General features: G+C 31.2%; 3 protein-coding genes across 10 annotated transcripts in view; 2 read left to right on the top strand and 1 right to left on the bottom strand.

Annotated features, from left to right (window-relative positions):
* Window positions 1–28: 28 nt before the first annotated feature.
* MetRS-m (Methionyl-tRNA synthetase, mitochondrial) lies at window positions 29–19475 on the top strand. The gene is made up of 7 exons (XM_966504.5): window positions 29–198; window positions 306–583; window positions 630–861; window positions 1167–1422; window positions 18157–18368; window positions 18460–18654; window positions 18868–19475. The coding sequence occupies exons 1-7, from the start codon at window positions 105–107 to the stop codon at window positions 19257–19259; spliced, it is 1659 nt and encodes a 552-aa protein (XP_971597.3). The 5' UTR covers window positions 29–104; the 3' UTR covers window positions 19260–19475.
* On the top strand, window positions 4178–15360 carry LOC135265507 (uncharacterized). 4 transcript variants are annotated; one of them, XM_064355165.1, is made up of 4 exons: window positions 4178–4313; window positions 13031–13092; window positions 13328–13831; window positions 14510–15360. In XM_064355165.1, exons 2-4 carry the CDS (start codon window positions 13054–13056, stop codon window positions 15266–15268), a joined length of 1302 nt encoding a protein of 433 aa, XP_064211235.1. In that variant the 5' UTR covers window positions 4178–4313; window positions 13031–13053; the 3' UTR covers window positions 15269–15360. The 4 variants fall into 4 exon arrangements, with proteins under 4 accessions (XP_064211235.1, XP_064211232.1, XP_064211233.1 ...); XM_064355162.1 differs by having other exon boundaries at window positions 13328–15360; XM_064355163.1 differs by having other exon boundaries at window positions 4179–4313; window positions 13031–13086; window positions 13328–15360.
* Dop1R1 (Dopamine 1-like receptor 1) overlaps window positions 19261–23853 on the bottom strand; it is a 114319-nt gene continuing 109726 nt past the window's right edge. For 4 of the 5 annotated variants that reach the window (XM_015983149.2, XM_015983150.2, XM_064360050.1 and 1 more), the window contains one exon: window positions 19261–23684. In XM_015983149.2, the coding sequence (XP_015838635.1) occupies window positions 23062–23684 (623 nt within the window). In that variant the 3' untranslated portion in view covers window positions 19261–23061. 5 annotated transcript variants of the gene reach the window in all.

Here is a 23853-nt window from a genome sequence, read left to right as displayed (position 1 = left end):
CATTTTGAAATAGCATGGTTCTGAACCACAATTACAGTGTCGGTAATTTGAGGTTACGTCGGAATTACAAGTTTTGTTAAAATCATTAATTAAAACTCGCAGAAATGAGCATAAGAAGCTTTAATTTGATCAAACGAAACTATTCGCAGTCAAACTCGAAGTTTTTCGTGACAACGCCAATTTATTACGTAAATGCGAGTAAGTCAAAATAACCTAAAAATTTATTTCGAAAATTAGCCTGATTGAGTTCAGTTATTGAAATATGTTTATTTAGACGGGGAAATTATTTGGTAATGGTATTTCAGGCCCCCACATTGGTCATTTGTACAGTTCTGTGATCGCCGACGCGCTTTATAGGTGGCAGCAGGTGCTCGGCGCGGGTAAATTTAAATTTTCAACAGGTACCGACGAACACGGTTCAAAGATTCAACAAGCGGCTCATAAAAACAACACAAATCCTTCCGATTATTGTACGAGAGTGTCGAGTGACTATAAAAGGTTGAGTGAAGTGTTTAGTATCAGTTACACCGATTTCGTGAGGACCTCGGATGAGGAGCACAAGAAATGCGTTCATAAATTTTGGGTTGGTGTTTTTTGCTAATTTGGGGGTTGTAACAGTGAGTTTTTAGAACGTTTTGAAGAATAAGGGCAAAATCTTCTCGTCGAAATATGCGGGTTGGTACTGCATTTCAGACGAGTCGTTTCTAACTGAATCCCAGTTGAAAGAAAAAGTCGGACCGGATGGTCGTAAAACAATTATATCCGGGGAAAGCGGTCATCCAGTCGAGTGGATCGAGGAGGTGAACTATATGTTTCCGCTTGGGTCTTTGCAAGACGACGTTAAATATTGGCTCAGGAGCGGTGAGTTGTCGATTCGCAAAAGAAATGTCATCGAGATAAGTCGCTTAATAATAAATGAAGTCGTGTCACCCTTTGTTCCCCGTCCCGGTCATTCATCATCGAAAAATCTTCGGGTCACTTGACCGTCCCGTCCGGAATTGCATTTTATCGATCATGTCTCGGGCGGGTGCCGTAAATGGGGCATTGTTCCCCGAGAGTAATTATGGCGTAATTTTGTGTTGGGGCTTTTGTGGCCGTCATGAGCAAGCATTTTTCAAAGCTGGAGTCTAATTAGTTTAGAAAGCGAAAATTCGATTGTATTCCAGAGAATGCGGTTAGACCGGCAAAGTTTCAAAAGATTTTGCTGGATATGGTCAGCAAGGGCCCTTTACCGGACATTTCAATATCGAGGCCGGCGTCTCGGGTGCACTGGGGCATACAAGTACCGGACGACGAAACTCAAACGGTTTACGTATGGCTGGACGCCCTCGTCAACTATTTAACCGCCGCCGGATATTCGCATGCGAGTTTACACCAAATTTGGCCTCCCAACGTCCAAGTTATCGGCAAGGACATTCTCAAGTGAGACTCCAGTTACGAGATTAATCAATTAACGACCCCACTGCAAACAAATTCCCGCACGAATGCGAGGAAAAATACTACGAGCATGAATGGGATTTACTCTGATTAGCTTAACAATAATAGTGGGTTTGGGATATAAAAAGAACGCAATTCTGTTTTTTGAAGCAGCGGCTTTGTTCGACTTTTTTTAATTAGTCCGTATTATTGCATCGATTTTTGTCGAACCCGACGCTCTACATTATAATAAATGAACAAATATTTTTCCTTTGTGCATTGTACGCTGTAATTGAGATCACTTTGCTTTTGAGAAACTTTTATCTTGTCGAACGCCTCAGAGAAGAGATGCAGTTCTCTGAAATCAAACGAAAATATCATTTTTCACTCCATCTTAAAGAAACTCTTTGCTAATATTTGAATATTATAATTGTACGATGCTGTGCTATTTGTGAGCAATATAATCTAATCTGGCAAAACTTTATTAAAAATGACGTATAGTTTCTATAATACTAATTAACCACAGCAATGGGTGCATTGTTAATTAAGGTCCAATTTAATGATCAGTTAATCCCTTAATCAAGGTAATTGATTATTGATTATCCATAATGGAACTCACTCAGATCTAACTTGGATAGTTGGGATGCTATTCTAATAAGCAAAAACGTTAAGTGGAGTTACAAAAACAATCTGGCGAGTAACAGCGATTTTATAAATAGGAACTAAATTTGCAAAACTTTGTTTTTTCTGACACATTGACATGTATTATATTTTCATTAATATTATTTTATTTTCAAAATTTTAACTTTGGTTTAGATTTTATTTTTACAACAAATTTCAAATGTACGTTTTTATAAACGAAAAATTTATTACGAAAGCATTGATTATAGTAAAGTTAGTTTGTGCATATTCCTAGATCTGTGGAAAGCCTTTGATCTTGTTAATAATCATAACATTTTACATTAAAAAACCTCTACGTACGAGCAGGTGTCTACTGCGGCTCTTCTTTTTTTAAAATAAATTAAAGGGTGACAAAACCAAATATCCACAACACTGTGTTTTATTTCAAATTTACAACACGGAGACACCGTTTGATGGAAAACAAAATGTTTTTTTGGCATCATTAAAATAATAGTTGCTGTTACTTAAAAGTGGACATCAGACAAAATTTTTAAATATAAAAATGTGAAATAGAACACAGTGTTGTGGATAATTGGTTTTGTTACCCACAGTGTATGTGATACTCTTTCAGTAATCTACAAACCAAAGAAATATGTTTTTTACTAAACAATAATACTTTTTTAATTACAAACAAATATTTTAATAAAGGATGTGTAATTTTTTATTTTTATTTTAACAGTAATTTTCGTACCATATCACGAAAAACAGTTACTCTAATAAACGGCGGGTTCCTTATTAATTATCTCAATTCTTATATTAATTAGCAAGAGAAGCATTAAGCAAAATTTGATCATGCGAATATTATAGTGAATGTGTTCTTCTTCTACCTTTAATATTTTTTATTGTCTTACCATTACAAAGCAAATAAATTAATATTATTAATTTAACTGACTGAAACAAAAGTAACGCACAAAATTCATATTTTTGTTATTGGTCATTTTTCAGAAAAATGTTGGAACAGATCAATTTAATTTTTTTTAAATACCACATTTTGACATCATTCGTTTGAATTGTGACGTCATTCTTAATTTTTTTTAATGTCAACCGACATTTTTCTTCACTGTTTTAGGAAGTACACATCTTTCTGGCAATTACAAAAAAAATTAAAATAAAAAAAAATTAATAAAATAAAAAAGGATGTCATCTTTTATTTTTATTTTAACATTAATTTACGTACCTTATGACGAACAACTGTTACTCCATTAAACGGCGGTATTTCTATTAATTATCTCAATTGTTATATTAATTAGCAAGTAAAAAGCATTAAGCAAAAGTTGATCATGCGAGTATTTAATGAATGTGTTCTTCTTCTACCTTTAACATTTTTTATTGTCTTACAATTACAAAGCAAATAAATTAATATTATTAATATAACTGACTGAAACAAAAGTAACGCACAAAATTCATATTTTTGTTATTGGTCATTTTTCAGAAAAATGTTGGAACAGATCAATTTAATTTTTTTTAAATACCACATTTTGACATCATTCGTTGGAATTGTGACGTCATTCTTAATTTTTTTTAATGTCAACCGACATTTTTCTTCACTGTTTTAGGAAGTACACATCTTTCTGGCAATTACAAAAAAAATTAAAATAAAAAAATTAATAAAATAAAAAAAGGATGTGTCATCTTTTATTTTTATTTTAACATTAATTTACGTACCTTATGACGAACAACTGTTACTCCATTAAACGGCGGTATTTCTATTAATTAACTCAATTCTTATATTAATTAGAGTAGAGTATAGAATGTTACTTCTGGGCCAGAACATTTGGCGTCTTAAAAATCAAGGCAAAATCTTACAAATTTAGCTGTTTGTCCAAAAGCAAACAACCGAATAGGGCCTAAAACCTCTCAAAAATCATGAATTTTTATCCACCCCAAAAGTTCCCAAATAGTGAAATGTTATAATTTGTTTTTGTAACACAACTTACTAAATTTGAAGTTTTTTTTTTAATTTTGTAATTGTGATACTAAAAAGGTTATTATAAAAATATTTAACCTTTAAGTTTAATTCAAAACGATAATATGGATGGCGCCATCTAGACCAGGAGCGCGCGCGGTTGATAATTCAGTTTGCCTTTTTTACTTGTCTGTTGCGTTGAGCGTTGACAGTTGACAGTTAACACCGCAGCAGCAACTAACAATTTTCAGTGCCAGTGCATTACAAGTTATTCTACGGTGCATCATAGGTGTTTAATCGTTGTTAATAGGTAAGTCAATATTTATTAAATGTTATAAGTAAAATGCAATTCGTCTGACATTATGTTCATTTTCAACGATTGTGTCTAAAATTGAAGTAAATCAAATAACTGAATCCTGACCCACGAACGTGGTTTTTCAATGTCATAAAAGAAAAACATTGTTTTCGCGTCCAAAACATGGTAGTACTTAATAACTAGAATAATTATACCTATTTATTATACTGTTATCACTGGGAAGTTGTAACACGTGTTGTTTGTACGGTAGGCAAAATTGCTTTTCTGAATTTGTGTTTTTGTAAGGTTTTTAAGTATCGCAGAGAAAATATCTGCTTAAAGCTGACTCGTACTGTAAGTTGTACCTACTTATTCTATCAACAACACAATTTCACTCAAAGTTAGTTGCATTCCAAAAAAAATAATATTGAAGTAATCTAAAAGTTGGATTTTTTTAAGGACAACTTGTTGTGCTTAGGTTATCAAAGATGAGTTAGTTATCTGTTTACATTATGATCATCGATTAAATTATAATGAAAACATGTCTTTACCACAATGTTGTTATATTGTTTATTACCGAATCTTTGCTATAAAACTATTATACTATTATGTGATCTTTGGTTAACTTGATAATATTTTTAACCATCTCTCTTAATTTCAATTATCGTTTCAGTTTGCTTTATCTGACTATCTTTTCGAGTGATTCTTCTATATTCAAATAAAACTTTTTAGTGTATTCCAAATATGAATAAAATATTTCTTCCAAAGTAATATTTTATTCTTTAATTTCTTGATCCGTTTTTGTATTTAATGTTATTATTAGGGATTTAATATTACGAACATTCAATAAAATCCATATTGTTTTATTTAAATTATTTGGCGAAACATTTATAATATATTTTGTTATCAATTTTTTATAATATGATAATTCATTTTTAATCTTATCATAATTTATTATTTGGTATTCTACTTTATAGTTTTCTAAAATTTTCTTTAACTCTTTCTTAATATCGTGTAAATTCAGTGGGGGATAGCCACCCCCCAACTGAAATTCCATATTGTATAAAGCATAAAAGATCATTTGTTATTACATATTATATTTTTCTTTTAAATAACGTAAACCATATATCGGTTAACCACGTACTCAAATTAATTTTATAGGAGTGGTTATTTTTATTTATAAAGTCAAACAGGTTTAATGGATTAGCATTAATTTTATAATTATGTCAACGTTAGTTTCCTATTTATCTAGCAATTCTTCTAATTTAAAATAATATTTCCTAACTTTTTTTTGCCTTATTGTTATTCAACATCATTATTAATTCTTTAAAATTTTTAATCATTTTGTATATATTTATACAAATTTGCTTTAGCATGTTTATAATCTATTTCTTCGTATGAGATTTTCTTGTCCTTTAAAAAGTTCTTAAAATCGCGTTATTTCTTCAATAAATCCCATGAACTGAAGCAAATTATTTGTGATTAATATTTTTCTTTTTCTGCAAAAACAACATATTTCCAAAAAATACGACTATCAATTTTCTCTTAAAATCAACACCTACGTCTTTACTTATAGCATTTGTTGATTTTTCATAACCCAATATTTCTGCTAAATCTTTACCTTTAAACAAAGGTTGATTATCATTGTTTAATATGAAAAATACGTCTTGATCATAAACTTTCAAGTAACAGTATTATCTATGTCATTAATTTAATTTATTTTTTATTATTGGGTCAACGATCCCATTTATACTAGCTGTCTCAGTTTCAGGTTATCGTTTTTCAATTGCTCCAATTCGCCATTTGCCATGCTTTCGTATTGTGGGAAAACCCTCTGATGTCAATTTTTCGCTTCTTCTTTCTTGGATGACAAAATTCTTTCCATACGTTATTTGTCTTCATCATATAATTACTTCTAATAGCTTTATTTATATTATTATTATTCTAAAATAATTGCTCTTTTCTCTTGAATCTACGTTGATATCTAGCTTTTCATTTATTTTATGTAGACTTTTTATAATACGTAGGTCCCATATTGCCTTGCATATTGTACTAGATCCCTTTTATTACAAGTATTTATTTTTTTTGACAATTAATTAAATAAACATTAAATTGATCACCTCCCTATACCACACATATTTTTTTGAATCTCGAGACTTATCACAATTGTACCTAAAAAGGGACAATGTGTTTTAGTATGCATTGTTTATAGATAATTTCTTATGAAAAAAATGTAATAAATTAAATGAATCGCTCACATAACGATGACCAAGAAACAATGCAAATGTTTCAAAAAAAGTTGAACGATATGAGAAGTAAACCAAATAATGACTTTGAACGATTAGTATTTAAAAATATGCATAATCAATTTAAAATGTATGAAAATAACGTATTAACCTTGTCAAAACTAGATTTTCTTAAAATTCGTTTTCCTAATCCTCAAGTCTTTGATGAATAAATTTTCTAATAAATGACAAGTCTTTGCTCCATTTGTTTGGAATTAAAATGTCGAGATGATTTTTATAACTATAGAAATAAATATGAAAAAACATGTAAACAATGTAAAAAAGCAGTTAATTCTACTCGTTTATTATGTGATTGTGGTAGATATTACACTAGAACTAATTTTAAAAGGCATATAAAAACAGATTTGCATAAAAATGGATTGAATTTATTAATTTACTAAAAATTGTTTGTTAGATTTTTTCCTATAATAAATGGAACGAAGGAACTTAAGTAATCTTCGTTTGTCTGAACTGTTTAATGTTGCAAAATCATTAGACATCAAATATATTAGAAAATATAATAAAGCAGACTTAATAAAAGCTATTATTAAAGCTGAAGAGCAATTACATAAGGAAATAAAAAACGGAAAAAAATCAGTTATGCCTCTTTTGCGGAATTCGGACAGAGTCCTCGTGAGCGAAGCGAATTCAGAAATATTTTCATTTGATGATGATTTATTTGCTAAACCAAGGAAAAAGAGAGTTAGGAAAATCAAATGTGACATATGTGGAAAATATATCAAAAGCACCCGAATGCAGCTCCATAAAGAGAAAGAAAACAAAAAGAATCTAAAAACATTTCAGTTTGATGACGATATATTTGCTGAACCAAAAAAAAAATAGAGTAAAAAAGGTAAAATGTGATATGTGTGGAACATATATCGAGGAAACTCGAATACATTTGCATAAATTAAAACATGATTTGAATAGTCGTCGTTTGCTCGAATTACGTAATATGGCAAAATCCTTAGGTATAAGATACATTAAAAGATACAATAAGGCAGAATTGATAAACGAGATTATTAATGCTGAAGAGCAATTAAAAATAAAAAGAGAAAACAAGAAGAGCTTGGAAATATTTCCGTTTGATGATGCCATATTTTCTAAACCAAAAAAAGAAAGAGTAAGAAAGATCAAATGTGATGAATGTGGAAAGTATATTAAGGAAAGTCGAATGCAGTTGCATAAAGCAAGACATAATCCAGAGCCAGATTTTATTTTAGTTCAGGTTGCTTTTAAGGGAAGATTATTAACATATCAACATAATAATCTAGAAGAAGGTATAGATATGGAAACATACATGGATATGATAAAAGAAAAGGCTATTAAAATAATTATAAATGCTTTAAATCTCCACAAAAATATTAAAACCAATCTAGAGATGGAATGTGAGTTTATGAAGCTGGAAAATGAAGACTACACAATGATACATAAATTTCAGTTACCAAATGTTATACTAAGAGAAAAAGACGCCTTAGAGGAATACTGGGATGAACAAAAGGATTTATTTATATCAAGATGTGATGAACTACAAGAAAAAGGATCTGGATGGACTCTGAAAAATATAAATCATTTGCGCATTAGTATAAACAAATATACACCTTTAAGCGGAAATTCATATGTAGAATTACCCAAGTGGATTAAAGATAAAAAAGCTTGCGTTAATGTTAAAAACAACGATAACAAATGCTTTATGTACAGCGTAATATCCTGTTTACATCAAGCAAAAGAACATGTAGATAGACTGAATCATTATAATAAGCCGGAATATATAAACGAATTAAATTTTGAAGGAATAAATTTTCCTGTAAAAATCCAGGACATACCTTAATTTGAATCACATAATAAAATTAATGTTACCGTGTTTAGTTACGAAGAACAAATATTTTATCCTTTGTATCATAATAAGAAGCGATTTTATGAAATGAATATCGACTTACTATACTTTGGAAATAAAGACAACAATCATTATTGTTGGATCAAGAATTTGAGTCGATTGTTAAATGATCAGTTGGAAATAAATAGAAGCAAAAAATATTTCTGTAGAAGATGTTTAAACTACTCCGCTAGAACTGAAGATGCTTTAAAGAAACATCAAAATGTGTGCTTTAGTAATGAACCATGTGTTCCGAACATGCCTGATGATAATGTGTTAAAATTTAAAAATATTCAAAGAATGTTAAGACATCCGTATGTCAGTTATTCTGATTTTGAATCTATTCTGAAACCTATTCCTACATGCGAACCAAATCCTGAATCATCATATACTCATAAAACACAATTTCATGTTCCCTGTGGTTATGGATTATACATTAAGAGTGCTTATAATAATATTGATAACCCATTGGAAATTTACAGAGGAGAGGAAAGTGATAAACGTTTTATAAAAAGAATAACTGAACATACCAGAACAATATATAAGTTATTAAAAGAAAATAAACCCATAAAAGATATCGAACTAGAAGAATATGAAAAAAACAAAAATTTGTTATCTTTGTGAAAATGTGTTTTCTATAGAAAATCCAAAAGTAAGAGATCATGATCACTACACTGGAAAATATAGGGGAGCTGCTTGTAGAAAATGCAATTTGAAATATAGACAACCATTGTTTATTCCAATTTTGTTTCATAATTTAAGTTCTTACGATTGTCATTTGTTTATAAAAAATCTAGGAGAAGATAAAAGTCAATTGAAATTAATACCTAATAATGAAGAGAAGTATATTTCTTTCGGTAAAATTTTAAGAATGGATGATAATGGATATATCGAATTGAGATTTATCGATTCATTTAGATTTTTAGCAAGTAGCCTAGACAATTTGTCATCTAATCTGGAATCAAGTCAGTTCAGAGAAATAATTAAATACTTTTCAAATAGTGAATTAGATGTGTTATTTAGGAAAGAAAAAAGCAAGATAATTAGAAAAGGAATATATCCTTATGAATACATGGATTCTTTTGAGAAATTTTTTGAAACAAAACTTCCATCAATAGATAAATTTTATTCTTCGCTCACAAAAGAAGGAATTTCTTAAGAAGAATTCAAACATGCAGTGAAAGTATGGAAACATTTTAAAATCAAAAATTTGGGTGAATGGCATGATTTATACTTAAAACTAAATGTTTTGCTGTTAACTGATGTATTTGAAAATTTTAGAGACTTATGTTTGGAAAAGAGTTATGGACTCGATCCTGTTTGGTATTATACAACGCCGGGGTTAGCTTGGGACTGTATGCTCAAATATACTTCAGTGGAGTTGGAATTATTAACTGATTATGAAATGTATTTGTTTTTTGAAAGGGGAATTAGAGGAGGTATTTCACAGTGTAGTAACAGGTATTCGCAAGCAGATGAAAATACTCAGATTATCTATATAGATGCTAATAATCTCTATGGATGGGCTTTATCTCAGAAATTACCAGAAAAAGACTTTAAATGGTTGACTTGTGATGAAATTAAAAATGTCGACGGTATATTGGTATCAGATAGTGATACGGGTTATGTTTTGGAAGTCGATTTAGCATTTCCAGTAGACTTAGCTATTCATAACAAATTCAATGATCTCCCTTTAGCTCCGGAAAATAGAATTCCTCCGGGCGGAAAAGTAGAAAAACTACTTTGTCATTTCTATGATAAGAAAAATTATATAATTCATTACGAAACATTAAAACTTTACAAAAGTTTAGGTATTAGAATAAGAAAGGTTCACAGAGGTATAAAATTTACTCAGTCAAATTTCATAGCACCATATGTAAAATTTAATACTGAACAAAGACAAAAAGCCAAAAATGATTTTGAAAAAGATTTCTGGAAATTAATGGTTAATGCCCCATATGGTAAGTCTATGCAATCTGTTAGAAACCAACAAAATATTAAATTATACTGTGATGAAGAAAAACTACAAAAAGCGATAAACAAACCTAATTTTAAACACAGAACTATATTTAGCAAACACCTGGCAGCAGTTCACAATTTTAAAACAAAAGTATTGTTTAATAAACCAATTTATATTGGACAAGCTGTGTTAGATTTATCGAAATTATTAATGTATAACTTCCATTATAATGTAATTAAAAAAGAATTCAATGAAAACGTAAAACTTCTTTATGGAGATACTGATAGTTTTATATATGAGATTAAAAATTTCGATTTCTATGAATTTATGAAAAACAATCCTGACTATTTTGATACATCTGGTTATCCAAAGGATCATCCATTATATTCTGATAATAATAAGAAAGTAATAGGGAAGTTCAAAGATGAATTGAATGGTATTAAGATATTAGAATGCATAGGTTTAAGGTCAAAAATGTACAGTTACAGAACTGAAACGTCTGTTTCGAAAAAATTAAAAGGTATCAAGAAAGCAGTATTGAAGAAAGAAATAAGTTTTGAAGATTACAAAAATTGCTTATTTAATCAAAAAGAATACTTCCATACACAGAAAGTGATCAGAAGTCATAAACATGATATATTTACTGAAAAAGTAAGGAAAAAGTCTCTAAGTTGGAAAGATGATAAAAGATACCTTTTACCTGATTCTACAGATACGTTAGCTTATGGACACGTATTAGTATCATCATAGGTACGTTCATGGACATTGTTGAATAAATCGCTATTTTTTATTAGTGTTGAGGTAATAAATTAAGAAAACAATAATTACAATTACGATAATAAACATAAGAACAAAAATAATAATTTTTAATTTATTAACTTGTTGAATGAGACTTGAAAACTTTTTTCGGAATTTTGGATATTCTTCATTGAATATATTTAAATTCTTGAATACAGTACTTTCCATTTAATTTACAATTTTTGACTCTTTTCATTTATTGCTCTCATATTTTTTGTATGTCTTTCAAATATTTTCAAAGTTCTTTTCTTACATCATCGATGTTTGATGGTATTACTACTGTTTTGTTTCTTAATTCTGCTAGCTTCTTAGGATCGTAATTATTGTAGTTATCTAATTTATATTCCAATTCATCTATTTTATTATTAGCGGACTCTAGTTCACAGTCAGTCATAATTAATTGTTCAAGGAATAAATTAGCTGCTTTTCTTGCAATATATTTATCTACAACTTCTTGTTTGAAGCCAACTATTTTTGCTCCATCTTCTAATCTGTCTATTTCAGTAATAATAGGTTTTAAATCTTTTTTCCATTTTTCTTTCTCATCGTTGGGAATGTATGAAACTAGTTTGTCCATTTATGACTGAAAAGTTTCTAAAGATTTACTAATTAATTTATCTGCTTCTTTATCTAAACTTATATGTTTACGACTACCTGCTTTGTGTTCTACATTATCGAATATTTTTTTATTTTTTGTTTTGCTTTTTCTCTCTTTTGTTCCCAATTGTTCCGATTTGTTCTCTTTTGTTCCGGATTGTTCCCGTTTGTTCTCATTTGTTCTCGTTTTACATGCAATCTTTATGCCAACTGAATTTAGCCCCATATTGAGGGAATTTCTGGAAATACTTTTAGATTTGCAAAATTCTGTCTTTGTTAGTTTTTTATTTACAGTCGAATTGAGATATTCGATAGCAAAGTTACGATTTCTCATTTGAGTTACTTCATTGATATTTTTTGGTATATTTAGTTTTTTATCTTGAGTAAAAGATTTGTAACTATTTTTAAATTGCTGGAGTTCAGATGGTTGTCTTGTTTTTAATGGTGTATAATATTCTGCTACAATTTTGTTTTCTCTAGTACTGGTCATTTTTTAATTTATTGTAGAAATTTTTGTATTACTCGTTAGATACTGAACGTTGTATTTTCCAACATAGTAGTGAATATTTCTGTAATTTAAAAAAATGTTGATATAGAAAAAAAGAATTATTGTGCAGTTTATTTCATACTACTCGGATTATAATAAACAAATATATGGTTTATTGTGTAAATTAATATAAAACCTTATTGTTGCAAGCAATGTAAGAAATAGCAATTAAACAAATCGTAATTCAAACAGGTATTTAAATGTGAAAAAAAAGTACTTTTTGCACAATTTATAAGTTCATCGAGGTTTAAAAATTAAAATTTACAAGCAAATCTGAAAAAAATTCTTAATTTGATTATTAATTTAATCTTGTTGAATTAAAAATTAGCAATAATAACACTGGTGATGGAAGTTTTACTTCATAGTTAGTATCAACCAGTTTGTTTCTAGTGGTCTGCGCGATGTCTTTCCATCTGTGCAATTTAATTGGCGAGTAAAAGATTGATACGCAATGACCTTGCTTGATCCTTTTTGTTTCATTATCTTTTAGGGTGTGGGGAACTTCAGAGGACGAGTAAAAAATTCCACTTTACAATAATACAGTTGTTTATTTCAGAACAAAATACAACACTTTAATAGGCTGCTGTTGAGGTTTTTCTATACTTTACTTTTGTGTACTGCTCTCATTGACAAAAGACTTAATTATTTATATGCTTATTTGTATTACAGATTGTAGCCGAACCAAAGTAAAAATGAACGAGAGTTCTTCTCTAAATGATTCTAAGGTGAGGGTAAGAAATATATTTAGTCAGTCAGGTTTATTGGTGGAATTCACAATCATTAGTAAAACTCTCCTGTATTAGAAATTAACGGTGGCAATAATTTATTATTAGTAATAATAAGTACATATAATATAATTTTCAGAAACTTTCAATTTAAAAACCACAAAAATAATCCTAATCACTTTATTTATAACAACTATGCTAATGCATTTAGTAACGAGTTGTAATTTTTTTCTGTTTTTAGGATTCAGAAAAGTCGCTGTGCGAACTGGCAAGTCATAAATTCGCCACAATCAAAGAGACAATTACCTTTGTGGACAAGACCTTGTTTATCAAATGTCTCTTAAGTGATACTAGTAAAATAGTACTACTAACGGCGCCTAGAGCTTTTGGAAAAACTACCCTCATGAATATGTTGAAGCAGTTCCTACTAGGAAAAACCGATTTATTTAAGAACTTAAAGATTTGTACCGAGGAAAGACGATTTTTTTCGAAGAACTGCAAACTTCATCCTGTGATACACAATGATCTCGGGCTTGTTCGTGGTAGCAGTTTTACTGAAGTTAAGCACGAATTGGCGTTGGCTATAAATAGAACATTCAAAGAACATTCATACCTGGTGAAGAAGACTGATGATGGTACTTTAGCCTGGGCAAGCGACAAGTTGAACATGTCTAGCATTGACGTTGAAGACTTCGAAAATTTCTACGTTAGAAAAAAGTGCGCCTCATCAAGTGAAGCTGATTTGGTAAATAGCTTAACATTTTTATCGGAAGTTTTATATACACATTATGAGGAAAAAGTTTTCATACTCATCGATGAGTACGATGCTCCTGTGGTGGGCCTGGTATTCGAGTCTTGTCCGAATAAAGATGACATTGGATTAATTAATGATTGTCTAAAACGTTTCATGGCTAAAACGCTGAAATGCAATGATTTCATAAAACGCTCATTAATTTTTGCTTGTGTTCGGTTGGCCGGAGCCTTGTCAGGGGATGCAACAAGAGTTATAAGACATTATCCGTTCCTAAGTGATCTTCGATACGCACCGTACTTAGGATTTACGGATGAGGAGGTAAAGCATCTACTTGAGCTTCCAGAAGTTAAAGCTGCTTGTGGGAAAGTAACATTCAAAATAATTACGAAATGGTATGATGGATATATGGTATCTAATAGCCCATTGAAAATATTCAGTAGCTGGTCAGTCTTGAACCTTTTGGAAAGTGTTTATACAACCGGTACGCTCAAATATTCATCTTTCTGGATTGATACAGGTCATGTAAAAAATCTGGGGAAGCTGTTTGCGGAACCTTCAGTTCGAGAAAAAATTGAGGAACTTATTTCTAATGGTGAAGTTAAGATAAGAACAGTTAAATCGGTGAATGTCGATCATCTAACGAGTCTAAAGGAACTTATTTGTTTGCAGTTTGATGAAATATCGGAGGAAAATGTGGAGTTATTTTTGCAATTCTTGGCTGATTCTGGTTACTTTAATATATTGTCAATTGATAAGAAAACAGATGAAATTGAAACAAACACCGAAGATGAACATATAGAAGAAGGGGCTGATTTTGAAAATGACTCGACATCTTGTGTTTTAAGAATACCTAATTTTGAAATTAAGCAACATGTCCGCAACCTTTGCTATAGTGAAGCACTGGCAGTTATACATAAATTCCACTTGAACGCTAGATCTGTTAAAAATTATGTAAGTGCTCTGAAATTACTATTACAAAGTACAAGTGAGAGGGCATTTGTTGATCTTGCAAACGCCGTATTAGTATTACTCTCTCAATCACAGAAGATTATGAACGAAAAAGAACTTCATCACATCTTGTATACTCTGGTATATAACTCCAGATACTTCGAAACACACAGTGAGGTCCAGATCAAGAAAAAAAGAAAAGGACCAGGGATAGCCAATACCCTAGATATGGTGATAATCAGTAAGAACGTTGGAATCATTTTTGAATACAAAATGAATTCCAAGTCTGCAAATGAAGCTTTACAACAAATTTTTGAGAAGCAATATTACACTAAATTTGATGAACCTGACTATAAACACATTTCAAAAAAGATTTACGCTGGTTTGACATTCGAGACAGAGGAGAAGAAAGTTTTTATAACATATCAAGTTGGAACTGAAGGAATAAGTAAATCTGTCTGTAGTGATACACTATTATAATTTATTATGTTAAAAAAATTAATACTTATTTTATTATTCTGCTAATGATTTGTTTATAGTGTTAATAATAAAATTCTATTTAAATTTCCAAATGCAATTTTACTTGTTACCAAAATCCGTTTGTTCACCAAGTTCAGCTAATTTTACTGTCCTGTTGATTCGCCAAAGGCCAAAGGCTCATGAGTCGAAGACGATTGATGGTCGTGCCGATGATTCTCCTCGATAGACACATACCTATAAACGGTATAAGCTGTCGTGAAAGAGGAGATGCTGTAAAAATAAGTCGGAATGAAAACGGGGAATGTTTTGCACTTATTTTTATTAATTCTGTAAATATTCTGAATCCAAGAATTATCATGAAGGCATAGTCGAATATTGGGGTGTTGAATTTGATAATTAAGACACAAACCGAACATGTTTACGATAACATTAAAGTTTTAATAGCGATCTCTAAATGAAAATCCATAATGGAGTGTTCAGATATTTTAGTAGACTTCGAACAATTAGGTGTATCTTTTTTATGTGCGTATAATAGTTGAATACAGTTGGGGTATGCAAAATTTATTTGGTAATCATTTTTAACACCTTTGCCATGCGCCAATTGGCTTGGTCCAGAAATGAAAAGCTATATTTTTGGGGTATCTAAAAACTAGGGAATTTATAAAGGTTTTTCCTGGTTTTTAAAGTAATTTTACTTGGAGTGTCGAGGATTTTAAGTCGCTTTAAGTTGTATTTCATTGATTTTTTCCATGCGCCAATAGGCTTGGTCCAGAAATGAAAAGCTGTTTTGAGGTGTGTGAAATCTAGACATTTTGACAATGGTTTTGAGGTAATTTTACTTGATTTTTGCATGCGCCAATTGGCTTGGTCCAGAAATGAAAAGCTATTTTTGGAGTGTCTAAAATCAAGGCATTTTGTAAGTTTTTTACTTTTCTTTTTCGGATGGTTATTTTTGGGAAAACAGTAAATTTGTAGGATTCTACCCTGTTTTTCGTGTGCCCAACTTTTAGTGGCCTACACATATTTGGGAACTTTTGGGGTGGATAAAAATTCATGATTTTTGAGAGGTTTTAGGCCCTTTTCGGTTGTTTGCTTTTGGACAAACAGCTAAATTTGTAAGATTTTGCCTTGATTTTTAAGACGCCAAATGTTCTGGCCCAGAAGTAACATTCTATACTCTACTAATTAGCAAAAAGCATTAAGTAAAAGTTGATCATGCGAGTATTATAGTGAATGTGTTTTTCTTCTACCTTTAATATCTTTTATTGTCTTACAATTACAAAGCAAATAAATTAATATTATTTATATAACTGACTGAAACAAAAGTAACACAAAATTTATATTTTTGTTATTGGTCATTTTTCAGAAAAATGTTAGAAGAGATTAATTTAATTTTTTTAAATACTACATTTTGACATCATTCGTTTGAGTTGTGACGTCATTCTTATTTTTTAATGACAATCGAAATTTGTCTTTACTGTTTTAGGAAGTACACATCTTTCTGGTAATTACAAAAGAATTAAATTAAAATTTAAAAAAGTTGACAATTAAACATAAATGACTTATTTTATAAGCGGCTATTCTTTTTTTTTAAATTTTTGTATAACTAGCATGAAAACACTTGAAATGACACCTAAACACGAAAACATAAACGAATAACAATCATTCCGAATAAAATAAAATAAGAACAAAAAGATAAAACTCTTTGAAAAATACTTGCATTAATTTTTTTATTTTGTGTTATCAATATTTTTAAATTTTTTTTGCTTAATTTTTTTTGATTTCTTTATACTTATCAGAAAGATAAGATAAGTATGTACAATCTAAAACACTATTCAAAAATGTCAGTTGTGATTTAAAAAAAATTATAAATGACGTCATTACTCAAAAACGAATGACGTCACAAATGTCACTATGATGTCAAAATGTAGCATTTAAAAAATAAAATCGATCTGTTCTCGGATTTTTTTGAAAAATGATTCGTAACAAAAATACTTTTAGTTCAGCCTACATAGCAGAAACAATTAAAAAGGGCATAATCGGTTTCAGTCTAAATAATATTGAATTTTGTGTTTTTTTTGCAACCAACTGTACCAAGTAAAAACCCTAAAAGTTTCATAACAAGCACCGACAACGATTTGTGATCACTTGAAAGGATCTGCCAATAAAATAAATTCTTTTGTGCTTTTCTGCAATTTTTATTTTTATAAATCGCTGAATTTAAATAAAACAAAATATGGACCATGTCAGAACTTTAGAGAAAATGACAACAACGCATTTGCCGTTAAATTTTGTTGCAGAGAAAGTAAACAGATACGATTCCCAATTTTTTTTCACTTATTAAGAATACATTTGAAGAAATTTTCAGCAAATAATAATTATTATTAGTTAGTGTGTAAATTTTTTTACCCGTACGATAACATGAAAATAACTTAAGTCTTGGTCTTATTGATTTGAACTAAATTCTCACTTTATTTGAAATTTCAAATGAGAAATGCCGTAATATTTTAAAGAGCCGTAAATCGTAACAATAAAGGTTTGCAACTAAATGTGATTTACAACACACAAAGAATCAAGGTAATGAAATGTAAATTAAATTAAAAATTTATTTGCTACAGTGGTCAAATACAATTTTACCATCGGAGGAACGGCGGGTAGAACAAAGCTCGAACAACTCAGTCATAATGGATTTTTAAATGGCTAGTATATACATCTCTACAGTGTTTATTTTTCTCAATTCTTTTACTTTTATTTGTTACCGTGTCAGTTACAATTTTCGGGCCACTTTAGGTATTTTCTCCGTTTGTAATGGAATTTGTTTGAGTTAGTGGGCCGTTTAGTCCGCTTTAGTGCATTGTGCTCAATCGGCTTTAACTTTTTTGCATTAGGTTTCACGGGATTTATTGGCCCTCTTTTTTGATCGCCGCTGGTTTAGATCCCCCCCTGTCGATTTTATGTCACTCGCATTGGACCGTCGATGGCGAAAAAATGTCCAAGTCGAAAAACAACGTCGTTTGTCCGTTCCAAAGAAGTGAAATATACTCCAGCGACGGTCTCCGCTACTTTTTACTGCGCGAAGGTGTCGCACACAGTGACGGTAGTAAGTGGATTTATACCCCGTTTCACTACTTTATGACTTTCCGGATGATATACGGAAATGTTCTTTTTATCTCTTGTGTTTTTTCGTCGAGATTACAGCGACACGAAAGTCATCCGCATCTTGAATTCGGAATTGGCCGATACTTTGGGTAATTTATTGAGTCGGTGCTGCGGAACTGCCCTAAATCCTCATCAGACGTTTCCGAAAATCGAAGCTTCGGCCTTCGAAAGCGTCGCCTCATCCGACGTGACGAAGAAGTTAATCGAAGACGTCGCCACGCTTCCAGGTGAATAACCACTTTGATGCGAAATTCACTATTTCACGGTTGGTCAAAGTGCGTGCTTTCGCATTAATTGAACTTTCAGCGGCGATAAAACAATTTGGTTCGGGTCAAACAATCGCAACTCGAAACGTGTTTGGCAAGATAAAGCGGAAATCACCGCTGGAAGTTACTTTCCGATTCGGGGAAAGGGTAACTTTGGGTGTGTTTATTTTTTAGACGTTTGTATGGGTCATTACTCTAACTTTAACTTCTATAAGGCCGTGGATAGGGTAATAGCAACTCTTCATCAAGCGAATTTGTTCTTTGAAACTTTCAAGCCTTGGGAATTGAAAAAAGAATCGGCCAAGACGAGGGAGTTGGACGTCGTCTTGCATTTAACTTTAGAAACTTTGAGGGTTTGCGGGATTTTGCTGCAACCTATTATTCCGAATATAGCGTCTAATTTATTAAATAAAATCAATGTGGCGAGAGAGAGACGAACTTTTAGCGACGCCAAGATATTATCATGGGACGATACCAACTTCGTCCGCAAGGAATTAGCCAAGGATAAGACGCTCTTGTTCAAACGGATCGTTCTAGAAGGCGACAGGAAGAAAACCAAACAATGACTTCGTTTCTCATTTAGTATTATATTTCCTCCTATATTTTATTCATGTATGTACAGTAACAATTAGTTTAACATCGATAAAGGGTATAAAACATTCACTTCTCTCTATATGCAATAGATTTTCGGATAGAAGTTCACATCGATTTAGATATTTACAGAAATCTACACATTTTTATACAGATATGCTAACCGGCGACTCAATAAATCGCAGAAATTGTCTTGTTGTTTTATTTAAATTAAACCCTGTCAGTTAAGTCCCGCTGTGGGGGTCCGAACAGTCATAGACCATTTGAATCGGACACTTTAATTCATATATTTAGCTGCAGGATGCACCAATGATTCGAAAACAGTCAAATTAGTCCGTTATTATCAAGAACACAAGCATGAAATTTACATCAGTTCCGCTCAACATCGTCCATCAAATTATGTTGAAGTAAAACAGATAAAACGAAACAAATTCTTCCATAATTTTTCTCTTTTGCTCGTTTAATTGGAAACAAATGGGGATGAATTTTTTAGAGGTTTTGTTACTTCATACTTATCCACATGTTGCCCACTTGAAGAATACGTAGTCAAATGTTTATGAAATAAAACTTACGAGTCACGAAATACATTGAAATAAACATTTTTAATAAATAATTAGGTAAAATTAATAGCAAAGCAAAAGGTAAAACTAATCAAAATCGATCTCTGCTCGTTTTGGAATATTTTTTGTATCCTAGTGCATGTAATTAAATAAAAATTCTTTACATTTTACACACCTAACTGTTCATTAGAAAGGTATCTCCTCTAAATTTTTGGTAATTTTTCACTTACAGCAAAACAAAGACAAGAAATAAAAAAGTAATTTTGGACTAAAAAGTCAAATTCTAAATTTTATTCTAAACTACGCGTATTCACTTCAAATAATTGTTTACGAAATATGCGAAAAAGATACCAATTCGATTTTGAATTCAAAAAGGATGGATACTGCGAAATGATCCCTTTATAGGCAAATTATACCATCTTCTAATAAGTCACGCGTCTAGTTTGCGTTTAAATAAAATAGACCGATAAATTATTTAATAATTTATAATTATTAAATAATAATTTAATTAAATTTATTAATATTTAATTAAATAATATTATTTATAAAATAATAATATTATATAATAATATTAATATATAATATATAATATATATATAATAATATTATATAATAATAATATTATAATAATATTATTTATAAAATAAAATAATATTTAATTAAATTTATTAATAATTTAATTATTTATGTAACTAATTCGAATTAAGTTGCCATTTAAATTGCACTGACAAATGCTAAGTTAAGCACGATTAAAATTTAATTTTAATTAAAATGTTCTGTAAACCGGCTCTTAGGACCGGTTTATAAAAAGCGCCATTAAATTTTAATTCGTTGTTAAAAGTTAACAACGCGAATGAACCAATCAAGTTGGTTCCATTTGGACATGCATTTAATTGCGGATTAAATTAATGACGCTTTTGTAAACCGGCCCTAAGGGCTCTAAACCCTTGTCAACTCCTAAGGGCTGGTTTACAGAAAGCGAAATTAAGATTTAGTTTAGAATTAAACTAATTCGAATTAAGTTGTCATTTAAATGCATTGACAAATGTTAAGTTAATCCCGAATTAAAATTTGATTGCAATTAAAATGTTCTGTAAACCGGCTCTAAGACCCGTCATTAATTTAGTTCGCAATTAAATGCATGATTAACTGATGTGACCAAATTGAAGTAGTTTGATTGGTCTGTTCACTTTGTTAACTTTTAACAACGACTTAAATGTTAATAGAGCTATCAAACGGACTTTAGTGTTAAAACTTTATTGTTAAATTAACAGTTAGTGTCCGAAAACTCACAAAATTGCTACGATTTTTATTTATTACAAAAAAAATTAAAATTGAGAATGTGTAATTTTTTCTTTTGGATCGCGATATGGTTGCCGGACCGTGTACAGGTTGAACAAAAAATATGGAATCAAGTTTTTTGCTTAAATTATACTTGTCTTTAGAAAATTACAGTTTCTGGTGAAAGATAAAATGCTGTAAAGAATATGTGCTCATGTTTTGATAATACAATTTTGCTTTGATTCTAAGTTGTAAAAATTTATTTTCTCAAATGGCCACACTTTTTTTGTCAAAAATTTAATTTAATTGAGGTAGTTGTAATTCTCGGATTGAAGTCTTTAAAAAAATAGTTTTTATGGTAAATTCCTATATGAAAAAATTGAGCATAACGCAAATTTCAAGATTTCAAGATTTCAAAAAAATGTCTTGAAAACGATTATATATTTGTAGTACTGTACCATTCAACAATTAATTTTTTAACTGTTAAAGAATTAAAGCAATGAACGGTGGCATCATATACCCCTTTGGTTAACTGATGAATTCGAATTTCGGCGGCTTTTTTATACGAAAGTTAAATCTGCGGACGTGTTGTTTTTTTACTATAAATTAAGAATACCGTTCACGGTCAAACATTTGTTAGAATACTTTTGCTCCGTGGTCGACAGTCGAAAAATCCTCAAATTTATTATTTTCATTATTATTTAAGTGATAATTTTCTAAATTCTTGGGATTATCACATTAGATTGCAAATTAATAATAACGTGTATAATTTCACAAAAAATTAAGATTGTTTTCGAATATTCTATCGAGTTTCTGTTTCACTTCGATTGAAGTAATCAGTTTTATTTTAATTACGTATTTAAAACAGGAAGTTGAGATTTGTCTAATATACGAATACATCGGCAAGTTAAAATTTTCTAAAATAGTGGGAACTGTACCCACAAAAACCATACAAACACTTATCCAAAAAAGTCCCAACAAATTTAATTATCATCAAAGTTGGATTGAGAATCGTTCCAAAAATAATTGGCCTTTAAAATGAGCTAATAATATTATCTTAAGTTGAAAAATTTTGCGGTCGATTCTGATTCAGGCGGTTTTCCTCTTGTGACAATTTTTTTCAAATCAGTGTATTTGAGAAAAACGCCTTGAATCGAACGAAATTGGCGAAAATAGTAAACTTCGAGTTTGGTTTTGGAGACAAAATTTAATAACTCCAAACCTAATTTTGCGATTTTGTTTTTCCGAATGCAAATTCAAACACAGTTTTTTCTAAATTTTTTTCATTTTACTGCAAGCAGTAGACTTGTGATTTCTTATATTCGTTGAATTATAACAAAGAAAATTAAATTAGCCGAATAGCAGTCGATTATAATGATTTTTTTCTTGTTAACATACGAGGAGGGAGAAACTGCACGGAAGCGTCTCTAGGAAATTTAGGAAAATATCGATATAAATCGTGTGGTTGCTTTTGTGTTCATACGTGTGCGTGGAGAAACTCATTTTGCTCAGTAAATAACAACAGAGTTTTTCAACCGTATTTCGAATCATTTGACAACGGAAGCAAGGAATCACTTATTGTTTTATTGGCAATGAAAAGTGGAAAAGAGCTAGATCAATAAAAGTTTTCCGGAGCGTTGATTTAATGTAAATATTTGTTCTTTGGCCGAGCTCGATCAAATAGTGCCACAACTGTTTGGAGACTAGAACATATCACAACCTCATTGAAGTATTGCTACTTGACGACGACTGAAACTGATATGACTCGATCACATTTAAGACTAGAAGTAGCCATCGTCCGCCTTAAGCCATGAAGACGACACCGCGAGAGACAGTACAGTAAATTTACGTATGAAATTAGTAATCCACAGCCATTTTGAGAAGACCATCCTGCGCCGTGTTAAACCATCGTGTCCTGCAGATGGTCGCAGTCCTGTCAAATGGCGCTGACGCCCTCGCCGAAGAGGTCGCGCTCGGTGGAGTTGACCCGCGTCTGGTGCACGGACTCGGTGCTGAGGTGCTCGCTGGAGAACTCGCCGAAGGAGCCGTTCCTTCTCGCGTTCACGATCACCGTTTTCGTGCCGTAATCCGTGACGAACTTGTCGTTAGTGTTCAGCGAGACGGACTGGTAGCCGCATTTGCACCAGGCCGGGTAATGGGCGGTTAGGATTCGTTTGAAAGCCTCCCGAAACTCGGTGTTGAAGATCGAGTAGATGATAGGATTGAACGCGGAGTTGGAGTAGCCGAGCCAGGTGAGGATCTTGAAGGTGATGTCCGGGATGCACGTCTTGCAGAACGCCGCCACGATGTTTATGCAGAAGAACGGCACCCAGCAGATGAGGAACACGCCCATTATTATGCCCACGGTGACGGCGGCCTTGTGGTCGCTCACGTGGTACGGGGAGCTGTGGTGGTTGTGCAGGTGGATGTGGAGCGCTTTGTTCTTCTGCTTCATGCTTTTCTTCGTGTTGCTGTTCTCGGGGAGGTCGATGGGGCGCGTGATGGCTCTGATGTTCTTCACGTGCTTTTGAGCGTAGCAGTAAAGCCGGCAGTAAATACCTAAAAAAAAACAAATAAAATTAAAAAAAGGATACTAAAGTGGCGTTTTTTAAAACCTAACTTTCGATAAATAACACATGATTGAAAATACATAATAATTTTTATTCATTCATGACATTATTGATTCCATAGTAACACGCATAAGTAGTGATTTATTCACTAGTGAATT

Source organism: Tribolium castaneum, chromosome 2, assembly GCF_031307605.1.
Source record: "Tribolium castaneum strain GA2 chromosome 2, icTriCast1.1, whole genome shotgun sequence".
In the NCBI taxonomy this organism is placed as follows: domain Eukaryota; kingdom Metazoa; phylum Arthropoda; class Insecta; order Coleoptera; family Tenebrionidae; genus Tribolium; species Tribolium castaneum.
This window is presented reverse-complemented; position numbering and strand designations above follow the sequence as displayed.